The following is a 12878-nucleotide window of genomic DNA, read 5'->3' on the forward strand; positions in this document are numbered from 1 at the left end:
GGCAGTACTTAGCCTCAGGGAGATGAGTGTGCTCTTTTGTGCGCATGTGCGAAAGAGCGCACTCTCGGCTCAGGGAATACCACCCTCCCCCCTTGCCCGCACAGAGAGCGCATAGCGCTTCCTGGTGGACGTCACGCTGGGCGAGCCTTAATTAGCCCGCCCACGTAAAATGGCAGCGCACCCCCAATCGAGAGCACCAACCGGAGGCGCACCTGCCCGCTCCCACACTTCCCCCTCCAACGGGGGGAAAAGTTTTCCCAATGTATTTTTTATTGAGAGCTACCAATAGCATACCAGCAGCTCCCACAGAATGGGCCAATCAAATCCCTTAAAACATTTCTCCAAATCCCAGCTGCCATTGAGGAGATAATTATATGCCTGAAAATTGAAAAAAATAAGATGCACGTTAAATAATTTGCAAATAAATCACAAAACCTAGCTGAATTCAACAATTACCATCTTCAAAGTAACCAGCAATATTTTGCTGCTGTGTATTTGTCTGCTTGGTCCCCTTGGTTCTGCAGACTGGGACTTGAATTACAATCTTTTCCTAAAGTCTGAATTACTGAGCATTTTTAGCACCACTCACCACCTCAGGGCATCCCAAAAAGTGCTTCACAACCCAAAGTACTTTTGATTAAAGCAAAATACTGTGGATGCTGGAGATCTAAAATAAAAACAGAAAATGCTGGAAAAACTCAGCAGTTCTGGCAGAATCTGTGGAGAGACAAACAGAGTTAACTTTTCCAGTCCAATATGACTTCTTCAGAGGAAGAGCCATATTGGACTTGAAATGTGAACTCTGTTTCTCACTCCAAAGTACTTTTGATATCTCGTCATTGCAGCACTTTATGTACAGCAACCTCTTCAAATCTGGCCAAACAATGGTTCAGTAGCTGCTTAAGGCTTTCACAAGCTTGCATTGCTCGTTAAGATGGACTGCCGCACTTGCAGCTATTGTAGGAAATGGTGCCCTAATCAAACACAGATCAATTAACGTCCAGATCAAAGACGCTGGATTTTAACATTTCCGGGCAAATTAACATGGATTTATTAACAATTAATCTCATTCTGAAATTTAGAAAGGGAAAAACTTTACATTTTAAAATCACATTAAATAAAACACAAACTCCTTAATCCGACAGACATGATCCTATCAGGAACCTACGTGGTCTTTATTGATTCCAGGCTGACACGGTATAAAAGGCACCTCAAAGAGTTTATCCAAAAAAAAAAAAATCCCAATATGTGAATTACACCCACTGGAACATGCAGTAAAAAAAGATGATCTTAAATCGACATCCAAAATGACCACTCCAGATTGCAGACTATTCAGCACGCATCACACACAATAGCAATACCTACTCCACTCCTCACTTCACAGGACAAGAGCTGGACTATTCTGTGTTTCTCTTGTTCTCCATGCTTAACACACTTCACAGCTTGAGGGGCCACTTCTTTAAAAATGCTTCCAAGTCTCAAGTCGCTTCTCCTATTCCTCCCATCAGTGGGCCGTCGAGAAAAAGCATTTTGCAGTTTTAAAAAAACATCTACAATACCACCATTGGTTCTGGCCTCTTGCATATCCTAGATTTTCAACAGCCCACTGCAGGTGGCAGTGTCTTCAGCTGCCTAAGCTCTAAGTTCTGGAACTCCCTCCCAAACCACTCCATCTCTTTCTCCTCCCTTAAGATGCTCCTTAAAACCTACCTCCTTGACCAGGCTTCTGGTTACCTACTCTTGTGCCTCCTGATGTGCCTCAGTGTCAAATTTTGTTTAATAATGCTCCTGTGAAGTGCCTTGGGATGTTTTAGATATGGAAAAAACATAACTTCTCTTAATAGAATGCCTTTAACATGGCCAGGGATACAAGCAAAAAAAAAACTCTCCACCATGTGCACCTTCAGTCAAGTAAGGAAGTTTAAAAGTAACCTCAGGAGGGGATCTACCGGGTGGATCTGAGATTTTCCCTGCCAGCAGGGATCTCCACCCACTGGAAGCAGGTATCAGGTGGTCAGCAGACCCGGGGGAGGCGGGGGGAGGTGGGGGGCAAAGAGGCTACTGACTATTATGCCAGAGTTTCTGTCTGATACAAGCTCCAAGCAAGTACCAAATGAATAAAAACAAAAAACTACTGCGGATGCTGGAAATCCAAAACAACCACCCCACCCTCAACTTCTCTCCCCCCACCCCACCCCCCACCTTAAACCAGCTTATATTTCACCCCTCTCCTAACTACACTCAGTTCTGTTGAAGGGTCATTGGACTCGAAACGTCAACTCTTTTCTTCTCCACCGATGCTGCCAGACCTGCTGAGTTTTTCCAGGTAATTCTGTTTTTGTTTTTGTACCAAATGAATACACTGGTTCAGCGACTTTAAATAAAGTTCAAGATTTTCCACTCAAAGCTTTCAGTGAGAAGAGGTTTTTCTCTTATAGTACAGTTGCTGATTTAACCACAGGCATTAGCGCAAATTGATGCGACTTCACAGCACTTCACAGAACTCTGTCCAGACCCATTTGTAACATACAGGACATTTGAATAGACAAGTCCGTTGTCAGAGACACAGTAAGCTCACATCAAATCATGACAGCCACAGCAATAACGTCCAAAATTTTTACCCAAGATGGCATTTACACACAACGCACACTCCATATTCTGTTCACTTCTGCTTCACTCCCAAGCCGAGGTTTCTGCTCTATTGCTAGTGTCTTTTGTTTAAAACATTCTCCTCTTTCTGCTCGAAAAGCAAAAGCATCTGCGACAATTAAACATACCAAGTTTACGAAAGGTCTTCATTCTACCCTGATCACAATTAAAAAGAAAATATACACAGTGTAAAAGAAAGACTGCAGCTGAAATATTTTGGCTCTGCCCTGCCACCAGAGTCAGCAATGTGAAAGCTGGAGGCCCTCCTGGTTAGGTGTGCAGCGATTCTGACACAGCACACAAGGTGCCCATGCTGGGACGGGTGTTTGTGTGGGCGGGCCATGGAAATTTCCCCAATTGGCCAGACCGTGACTTCAAGCAGCTGTTGCAGTTTAACTGACACATGAATCCTAAACTTAGATCCTGTAGGTGTATTACTTGTCACCTACCAAAGATACATTCAGCTGCATGAGGGAATGCCCAAAAGTATTATTAATGTGCCAGCCATCATCTTGCAGTTAAGATATTTAAAACTAACCTCTGCAACTGGAAAGTGTGAGACAAGAGGTGTTTTTGGAGGTGTTGTGGTGAGTTCTTGGGTCAGTCAGGGAGAGTTGCTACATCCTCACAGAGAGGCCAGAGGAGTAGGTAACCTGTCCACACAAAGGCTGCAACAGATAAGTGCCTTGGGATGCGGCAGTGGCAGTGCCTCTGGGTCTGCAGCATGACAGGGAGATGGAGTAGAGACTGCCAAGAGGGCAAGTCCTCTGCCGTACTCGCTACCAACTTTGAGCTGGACTCCTACATGCTCTTCCACCCTTTCAACTTCCTTCAGCGTGAACCTGGGAGCTTTCTCTCTTACCCATGTGCTCCATTTGCGCAGCTCCAACTTGTAGCCAATGTCAATACTGACAATTAGCAGCAGTTTCTTCCAATGAGTGCAGCTCCCCTTTAAGAGGGACAGACTGCCTTTAAAAGGAGCAGGCTAACTGCATCATGTGATATCAGCGCATGCTGCTGGGCTCCCTGCTGAGCACTCAGGCAACCAGCAGCATGGACCTCGCTCAGCCTAATGCTACAATCATGCAAACGAGGAGGCAGCACAAAGTTTGCATGCTGCCTGCCTAAACAGGAATGGGTGCAGGCAGATGGTGAATTATAACCCTTGGGACAGAAAACGGACCCTCATGAATTTTCGCACCACATATTTTCAATAGCACAACCATTTAAACATTGATGAGCTTCAAACAATTACTCAGTAACATACATTTACATAGCACTTTTAACGTAGGCAAATGCCCCAAAACACTTCACAAGAGCTTAAATTAGGCCAAAATTAACATAGAACCAGAGGAGAGGGCATTAGGACAGCTGGCCAAAAGCTTGGTCAAAGAGGTGGGTTTTCAGGAGAATCTTAAAATGAGAAAGAGGTTTAGGGAGAGAATTCCAGAGCTCAGGATATAAACAGCTAAAGGTACAACTGTGAAAGGTGGAGGGAAGGGGGGAAGAAATGCATGGAGGGCCAGAGTTAGAGGAACAAAGAGGATGGATTGTAGTGGGTGCAGGAGATTACAGAGAAAGAGGGAGGGTTGTAGAGGTTGGAGGAGGTTAGAGAGAGAGGGAAGGTTGTAGGGGCTGGAGGATGTTACAATGACAGGGTTAGAGGGACTGGAGGAGGTTACAGAAAGAGGGAGAGTTGTAGAGATTGGAGGAAGTTACAAAGAGAGAGAGGGTTGTAGGGGCTGGAGGAGCTTATAGAGAGAGGGAGAGTTGTAGGGACTGGAGGAGGTTACAGAGAGAGAGAGGTTTGTAGGGACTGGAGGAGGTTACAGAGAGAGAGGTTTGTAGGGACTGGAGGAGGTTACAGAGAGAGGGAGGATTGTAGGGGCTAGAGGAAGTTACAGAGAGAGAGAGTGTTGTAGGGACTGGAGGAGATTACAGAGAGAGGGGGTTTGTAGGGGCTGGAGGAGGTTAAGGAGAGAGACATGGTTGTAGGGACTGGAGGAGGGGTGAAGCTGCAAAAGGATTTTTTATGGCTCTTGTCACATTTTCTTTACCGACATACTTGTAAGCAGAATACCAGTCCACCAGCCATGGATTCTTCATTACTGTGGTTGTACACAAATTGAGGGACTGACAGACACTCAAGTTTATATTTTTCCTTCCACCAAGCTCCAAATGCTATGGTTGACTCTCTGCTGTATCGCTGTACATTGCAACTTCAGTGTTTGCATTCTCAAGACTTCAACTCAATTGCCACCTCAAGAAATCCAGTAGTTAAACTATCAAAACACTAATTTACCACAGGAACATCTCTCCCAATTGCCCAATAACCTGCAAGAAGTAGACTTTTGATACATTCGAGCCATTGTTAATTGCGCTTTGAGTCTATCCTCCAACATTCCAGAGATGCTTTGCCCACATTACAACTGTGACTACGTTTCTGAAGCTCTTCATTGATTTAAAGTGCATTAGGATGCCTTGAGGTCCCAAAAGGTGCTACATAAATGCAAGCATATTCTTTGTTCTCTCTTTTTGGCACCTTACAGCGTGGTCAGTCCAGCAGCCTGCCAAGTTGCATGAACAAACTGTTCATCAATTCAACCATCGTCTCTTTTAAACGTTTGACTCACTGAATATCTACCCAGATCTGTCAGTGCAGTGCATTTGATTTTCATATACTTGCAACATAAGGGAGTGGCTTCTGCACAACTAATTTAACTGGCCACTAACTCACCGCACAAGTATGAACAGTTCTGATAAATCAAACTGATTTTCCATTTAATACAGAGCTTGGCAGGTGCCATGATACATTACGATGTGCATAGTTCCTTCAAATTACTTTCTTCCACACTGAGAATTCAATTTTACAATGTTGCCCAATATAAACCTGAAAAGAGAGACTTGCATTTATATAGTGCCCATCACTACCTCAGATTGTCTCCGAAGCACTTCAGGACGAATTGTTTTGAAGTGTCATCATTTTGAAGGCAAACGCAATGGGCAATTTACACATAATGAAGTCTGACAAACAGCAGTAAGATGGGTGATCAGTTAACCTGTTCTTGGTAGGGTTGTTTAAGAAATAAATCAGAACACCTTCAAAAAAAAACTTTTAATATTTTACTTCTAAGTAAGCAGGCAATTGAAGCCTCAGTTTAATGTCTCAGTAAATTGCATCTTTTTTTTCCAAAAAGTTCAAATTACTTAACTTCTGTTTCTTTACATGCATTCTCTAGATATGGGGGTCGCTGGGAAGACCAGTATTTATTGTCAATCCCTAGTTGCCCTTGAGAAGATGTACTTATTCTTAAACCACTGCTGTCCATGTGATGTAGATATACACACACTGCTGCTAGACAGGGAGTTCCAGGATTTGACTCAGCGATCAAAGGAAGAATGGTGATATAATTCCCAGTTAGGATGGTGCACGACTTGGAGGGGAACTTGAAAGTGGTGGAGGTCACAGGTTTGAAAGCCTTCCCTCTGATACCTCCCCATGACATAAGCGTATTCCACTTCAGTTTACAGCTTGTACACATTTTTATAACCATCCTGAAAACACTCAGTTTCCTGTAAATGAAGTCCCTACTGCCAGCTGTAACATCACTCCAGTCTCTGGTCCACATTACACATTGGTACCAACCAACCTCAACTATTGAAGTACAAAAAGGTAGACTTCAGAGCATAAGGAGCCCAAGGTCCACTAACTGGATGACCATGTCCCCCAGAGAATATCTATTGCAATACAAGTGTGACAAAGGATTGTTCCATCAACAAGCGAGAGAGTAGTTAGATATTGTAAGGCTGCCTATCCAGTACCTGCTTTAATTCCAGAAAGCCTGTTGGCTACGGGTATCTCAGCTTCAATTGTAGCTGTCAAAAAAAAGGTGCACCTGCTTCAGCTTCTTCCCAACTTTCCCAAGGTATTTATGAAGTGCAAACACTAAGGGAAATTTTGATGGGAAAAATTGACTTTAAAATAATCTCAGAGGGAGGAGGGGGGTTCAGAGTAAATGATAAAATTGTTATTTTGTTCAGCAAGAAAAGGAGATGAAATACATTAAATGACATGGCATCTTGCGGTTAAAAAGTCCGTTGGATAATCTGATAATAGAAGTTTAAAAAATAAACTGACAGCTGTGGAAAATGCCCATGGAAATCCCACTGACCTTAATGAGGTGCTTATTGATCCATTTTGTGAAGGTCTTCTTCTGAACTTTGTCCCGTTCATCTGAAAAAAGAAAAGGGAAGAAGTTGGCAGGCGAAGCTCACAATTTACCTTCCGAAAGTATTTGCTCCAAGTTACTGCAAATGTTATGACCCCAGCTGAGGTTTCCCCTGGACAAGCCTGATCCAGCTTGATAGATGTTAACTTGTACTGTTTGTTTAGATACATGGAGAGGGGCTACTGAACAGAGTCGCCGGAGTCAGCCAACGAACTTTTAACAAAAACATGAAACATTTATTAAACAAGAAAAGATTAACCATATTACAATACTCCTTCACACATAACGATACCTTGACAGATATATACAGATTTGTAAGGATAACACAAGTTACAAAAGCTATCTTATACTCTAATGTTCCCAGTAGATGCACAGTCCATGTAAACCTATGGCGACCTATGGTCAGGCACACCACACTCTGAAACCAAGTGACAGATGCCACCTCAAGCAGATGCTATGGATCTCTCATCAAATCCCTCCCCTGATGCTTGTCACATCGTGAGCCAACCGGTCTCACTGAATTCCGTCTTTCACACTAGGGTTTCTAATCGCCACTCTCAAATAACTCGCTTTGGAATCTTCTCCCAAACCGACATCTTCCACAAGGGTTCACCTCCAGGGTTTCGAACTCTCCTTCTGATGTTCCTCTCCCCTGGGTCACCACATACATTCAAGCTGTCTTCTATGCACTCACTCTCACTGACTCAGCTATCAACAGTACCACTGCTTCACATGCCCAGAGCAAAGAGTTACAGACCTTCAGTTGTCTCTTTGTACCTTCTTGCCTCTTGCAAGCTATTCTGCTGCTTTCTGCAGCCTTTGTTTCTTTAAATCTGAAGCTTGGAGCCTTTCTCTCTGATCTTCACTTAACTTCATTAACAGGGCCTTTTCCAGGTTCCTGTCCTTCCTTTGACTAGAAGGTCTGCTTGGGACTTTCCCATGTTCCACTCCCCTGGATTTTGGGGTATTTTCTTTGTCTTGGGACTGGCTATCTGTGCCCTTTGCTCCAGTCTCTCCTGGCAGCTACTTTCAAAGCCAACTGAACTCAAACAGCTTCCAAAATCAAACTGCTATTTTTCTTCTTCTGGGTGTATGTCTGTGGAAGGGACCTATCTCTCTGGACCCCTGTTGCTAGGCAACAGCACTATTTTTTTCTACTCTTTTTTGCTTAATTTACAGTTGTAAAACTCACATTAGAAATGCAAGCACCTTTTTAAAGTAACACTAAAACTCAATTCGACCTTTTCTTCACATACAGATACAGAAATATAAATCAAACTTAAGCTTTAAAGCTAAAGCTCATTCCTAACACCCACAAATATAACTTACTTAAACTCTTTCTATTTCCTAACACAAAGTCGGGGATGAGGGAAATATTCAGCCTCTAATAACTGGGAAATGAGAAGAGTTCTCTCAGCTGCTTATAATGCCCTTATTCAAAAAGTGGGGGAGGCAGAAAGTAGGAAACCATAGAACAGTTAGTTAAACGTCTGTCATTGGGAAATTGTTGGAATCCATTATTAAAGAAGTAGTAATGGGGCATTTGGAAAGTCAAAATACAATCCATCAGAGTCAACATGGTTTTATGAAGAGTAAATCGTGTTTGACTAATTTGCTAGAGTTCTTTGAAGATGTGACAAGCAAAGTGGATAATGGGGATCCTGTAGATGTAGCATATCTAGACTTCCAGAAGGCCTTTGATAAGGTGCCCCTCAAAAGATTAATACACATGATAAGATCACACCGAGCTAGGGGTAATATATTAGCTTGGATAGAGGATTGGCTAACCAACAGAAAGCAGAGAGTCGGGATAAATGGGTCTTTGTCTTGATGGCAAGCTGTAACTAGTGGGGTGCCACAGGGCTCGGTCCTTGGGCACCAACTATTTACAATCTATATTAATGACTTGGATTCAGGGATAGAAGGTGCTATAGCTAAATTTGCAGATGACACCAAAATAGGTGGGAAAGTAAATTGCAACGAAGAAATAAGAAGTGTTGTTGCAACTGTACAAGGCATTGGTGAGACTGCACCTGGAGTACTGTGCACAGTTTTGGTCCCTTTATTTGAGGAAGGATGTAGTTGCATTGGAGGCGGTTCAGAGGAGGTTCACTAGATTGATTCCAGAGATGTGGGGCTTGTCTTATGAGGGGGGATTGAGCAGTTTAGGCCTATACTCGCTAGAGTTTATAAGGATGAGAGGAGATCTAATTGAGGTATATAAGATGCTAAAGGGGATAGACAAAGTAGACTTGGAGCAGATGTTTCCCATTGTGGGGCATTCTAGAATGAGAGGCCATGGTTTTAGGCTAAAGGGTGGTAGATTTAAATCATGTATGAGGAGGAATTATTTTTCTCAAAGGGTCGTGAATCTGTGGAATTCACTATCTCAGAGTGCAGCGGATGCCGGGATGCTGAATAAATTTAAGGAGATAGACAGATTTTTAATTAGTAATGGGTTGAAAGGTTATGGGGAGAGGGCGGGAACTTGGAGTTGAGGCCGAAATGAGATCAGCCATGGTTGTATTGAATGGCGGGGCAGGCTCGAGGGGCTGAATTGCCTACGCCTGTTCCTAGTTCTTATGTTCTTATGCTGTTGTACACAGACCATCTGCCATCAGTTTAACAAAAAACAAACATTTCCAAAAATTTAAAACCAGTGGTGGTTTTAAAGTATATCACCCGTTGACCAGGAACATTATTCTGTCTGCAGCCTGCAATTGAAAAGTGGAGGAGGTGGGTAAAAGGAGATAGGATCATTCATGCTCTTTAGTACAGAATCATACAGCATAGAAGTAGGCCATTCATCCTATTGTGTCTGTGTAGGCTCTTCGAAAGTGCTATCCAATTAGTCCCACTTTCCCACCCACCTCCCCATAGCCCTGCACATTTTCCCTTTCCAAGGGCAGGTCCAATTTTCTTTTTAAAGCTATTATTGAATCTGCTTCCACCGGACTTTCAAGCAGTGCATTCTAGATTAAACCAACCTTTTAACAAAAAGGAAGCCTGGTTCTATTGCCAAGTTTCTCCTTATTTACTCTATCAAAACCCCTTCATAACTTTGAACAACTCTATTAAATCTTCCCCTTAACCTTTTCTACTCTAGGGGCAACAATGCCAGGTTTTCTCTTGGCTTTCCACATAACTGAGGTCCCTCATGTCTGATACTATTCCGATATATCACCCCTGGACACTATTAAGTAGATTGTTACCAGGTAGCTACACTTGGCAGCAGGATTTCAGTGAAGCCTATTGATGGAGACAATAAACCTTCATGTCATTATCCAATTCAACATTGAGAAACCCAGAAAAATAGTTTAATTCTGTCCTAATTCACACCAAGTTCCACCCGTAAATCACCCATGAAACTATTCTTCTACATTGGCTCCTGTCCAGTAACACCTCAATTCTAAAATTCTCATCCGTGTTTTCAAACCCTTACATGGCATTATCCATCCCTATCTCTTTAACCTCCTCCAGCTCTACCACCCTCCGAGATCTCTGCCCTCCTTGAATTCTGGTCTCTTGAGCATCTTCTGATCTCAACAGTCCATCGTTGGCATTCTTTACTTTAGCTGCTTAGGCCCTAAGCTCTGGAATTTCCTCCTCAGCCTCTCTGCTTCTTCACCTCACTCTCTTCCTTTCAGTTGGTCCTTAAAACCTCTCTCTTTGACCAAGCTCTTGGTTGCCTCTTGCAATGTCTACTTGGTGTGGCTTGGTGTCAAACTTTGTTTGATAAAGCTCCTGTGAAGCACCTTGGGACATTTTACTCCATTACAGGCAGTGCATAAATGCAAGCTACTGTGTTATAATGAGAGTTGCATTGCCTCTGGAATACACTAGCGGCTGCTGATTGCTAATTCACTGGTCACCTTCATGAGAGAACTGGACAGTTTGCTGAGAGGGTCAGAGATTGCATATTAGAAGGTAAGTGTCTTTATAGCTAACACTTGGGCCATGGGATCTCCTGGACTTTCACATTGTCTGAGGGAGTTGGAAAGGAGCTTTCCAAAGTGGAAGGAGTGGGGGTGGGGTGGGGTGTGGGAGGGGGAGCAGTGGGGAGAGCAGTAGGCAGGGTTATATCTAGTTGCGGTACACCAACCTTCACGAGTGTGGAGCAGGCTTGATGAACCAGCTGGTTTTTTGCCTATCAATTCTATTCATAACATTACAAACAACAACAAACTTCCATTTATATAGCACTCTTCATAACCTCTTCAGGCCCAAAAGTGCAATATAGCCAATGCAGTGCTTCTAAATGGGTATTAGTCACTGTTGTAATGTAGGAAAAACAGCAGCCAATTTGCACACAGCAAGTTCACACAAACAGTAATGAGGTAAATTACTAGAACATGTGATTTCCAATGGTGTTTGAGGGAGGAATGAGCAGGGTGCCGAGGAGGAGAACCCCCCTGACTCCTCCTTTACGTATGCCTGGGAGAGAGGAGTGGGCTTCTTATTTAATGCCTCATCCCAACAGTACAGCACTCCTTCAGTACAGCAATGAACTGCCAGTCTGGATAATGTGCTCAAGTCTTTGGAATGGGAGCTGAACTTAACCCCTTCTCATGACTTCATACAAGGAGGCTTAGTGAGTCAAGCTTCATTTTTCCTGTAGAATATCAGTGCCAATTTGCCAAACAAAGGCAGCACATATGCAGGCAACACCTCTGCCAGAAACCAGAGATAAAAACAAAAAGCTACTGCGGATGCTGGAAATCCAAAACAAAAACAGAATTACCTGGAAAAACTCAGCAGGTCTGGCAGCATCGGTGGAGAAGAAAAGAGCTGACGTTTCGGGTCCACATGACCCTTCAACAGAACTGAAGTATAGTTAGGAGAAAGGTGAAATATAAGCTGGTTTAAGGTGGGGGGCGGGGGGAGAGAGAAGTTGAGGGTGGGGTGGTTGTGGGGACAAGCAAGCAGTGATAGGAGCAGATAATCAAAAGATGTCACAGACAAAAGGATCAAAGAGGTGTTGACGGTGGTAATATTATCTAAGAAAAGTGCTAATTAAGAATGGATGGCAGGATACTCAAGGTACAGCTCTAGTCGGAGTGGGGTGGAAAGACTAACAAGGTATTAGTTGTAGATTTAAAATTAATGGAAATAGGTGGAAAAGAAGAATCTATATAAATTATTGAAAGAAAAGAAAAGGGAGGGGGAAGAAACGGGGTGGGGATGGGGGGAGGAGGAGTTTAAGATCTAAAGTTGTTGAATTCAATATTCAGCCCGGAAGGCTGTAAAGTGCCTAGTCGGAAGATGAGGTGCTGTTCCTCCAGTTTGCGTTGGGCTTCACTGGAACAATGCAGCAAGCCAAGGACAGACATGTGGGCAAGAGAGCAGGGTGGAGTGTTAAAATGGCAAGCGACAGGGAGGTTTGGGTCTTTCTTGCGGACAGACCGTAGGTGTTCTGCAAAGCGGTCGCCCAGTTTGCGTTTGGTCTCTCCAATGTAGAGGAGACCGCATTGGGAGTCTGCCAGAAACCAACTGTTTGTTATTTGTCTCTCTCTCTGGTTATTCTTTGTCCTTCCCTTAAAGAGACACACCTTAAATCACCACAGCATGACTGACAGAGAACATCAACTCAGTCATGCACAACACACCAAACAAGACAAAAACACAATGCATTCTTTAAAATAATGGAGTCAGTGGGACAAGAATTGAGTGTTTGTAGGAAGGAGATTGGTGGAGGGGTAGGTGGGGTTACCTAACTAATTATGTGAGTGAATGGTCTTGCAATAGATGTTTAGAGGCTGCAGTTTGGGTCAGGTTAGTTTTCGTGCAATACAGAAGAGGAGAAGCAGTCACCAATTCAACAGGCATTATGAGGTGTTTCAGGTTAACATGGTGGTCTGTTCTTTGACCGGGTGAAAAGTCTGACTGTATTTTTTCATGACTGAGAAAACAGTAATGACCTTGCCACAATGTTTAAAATAAGTCATCTTTTAACTCTGACAACATTTCGAAAGAAGAGTCATATTGGATTTGAAACATTAA

At 43.2% G+C, this 12878-nt stretch overlaps 1 protein-coding gene across 15 annotated transcripts in view; it reads right to left on the reverse strand.

The window, feature by feature from the left end:
- The window catches only part of dst (dystonin), a 568493-nt gene that overhangs the window by 455726 nt on the left and 99889 nt on the right, over positions 1 to 12878 (reverse strand). For all 15 annotated transcript variants that reach the window (XM_078541812.1, XM_078541821.1, XM_078541818.1 and 12 more), the window contains one exon: positions 6822 to 6883. In XM_078541812.1, coding sequence (XP_078397938.1) covers positions 6822 to 6883 — 62 coding nt within the window. The remainder of the gene's footprint in view (positions 1 to 6821; positions 6884 to 12878) is intronic.

Source organism: Cetorhinus maximus, chromosome 5, assembly GCF_964194155.1.
Source record: "Cetorhinus maximus chromosome 5, sCetMax3.hap1.1, whole genome shotgun sequence".
NCBI lineage: Eukaryota > Metazoa > Chordata > Chondrichthyes > Lamniformes > Cetorhinidae > Cetorhinus > Cetorhinus maximus.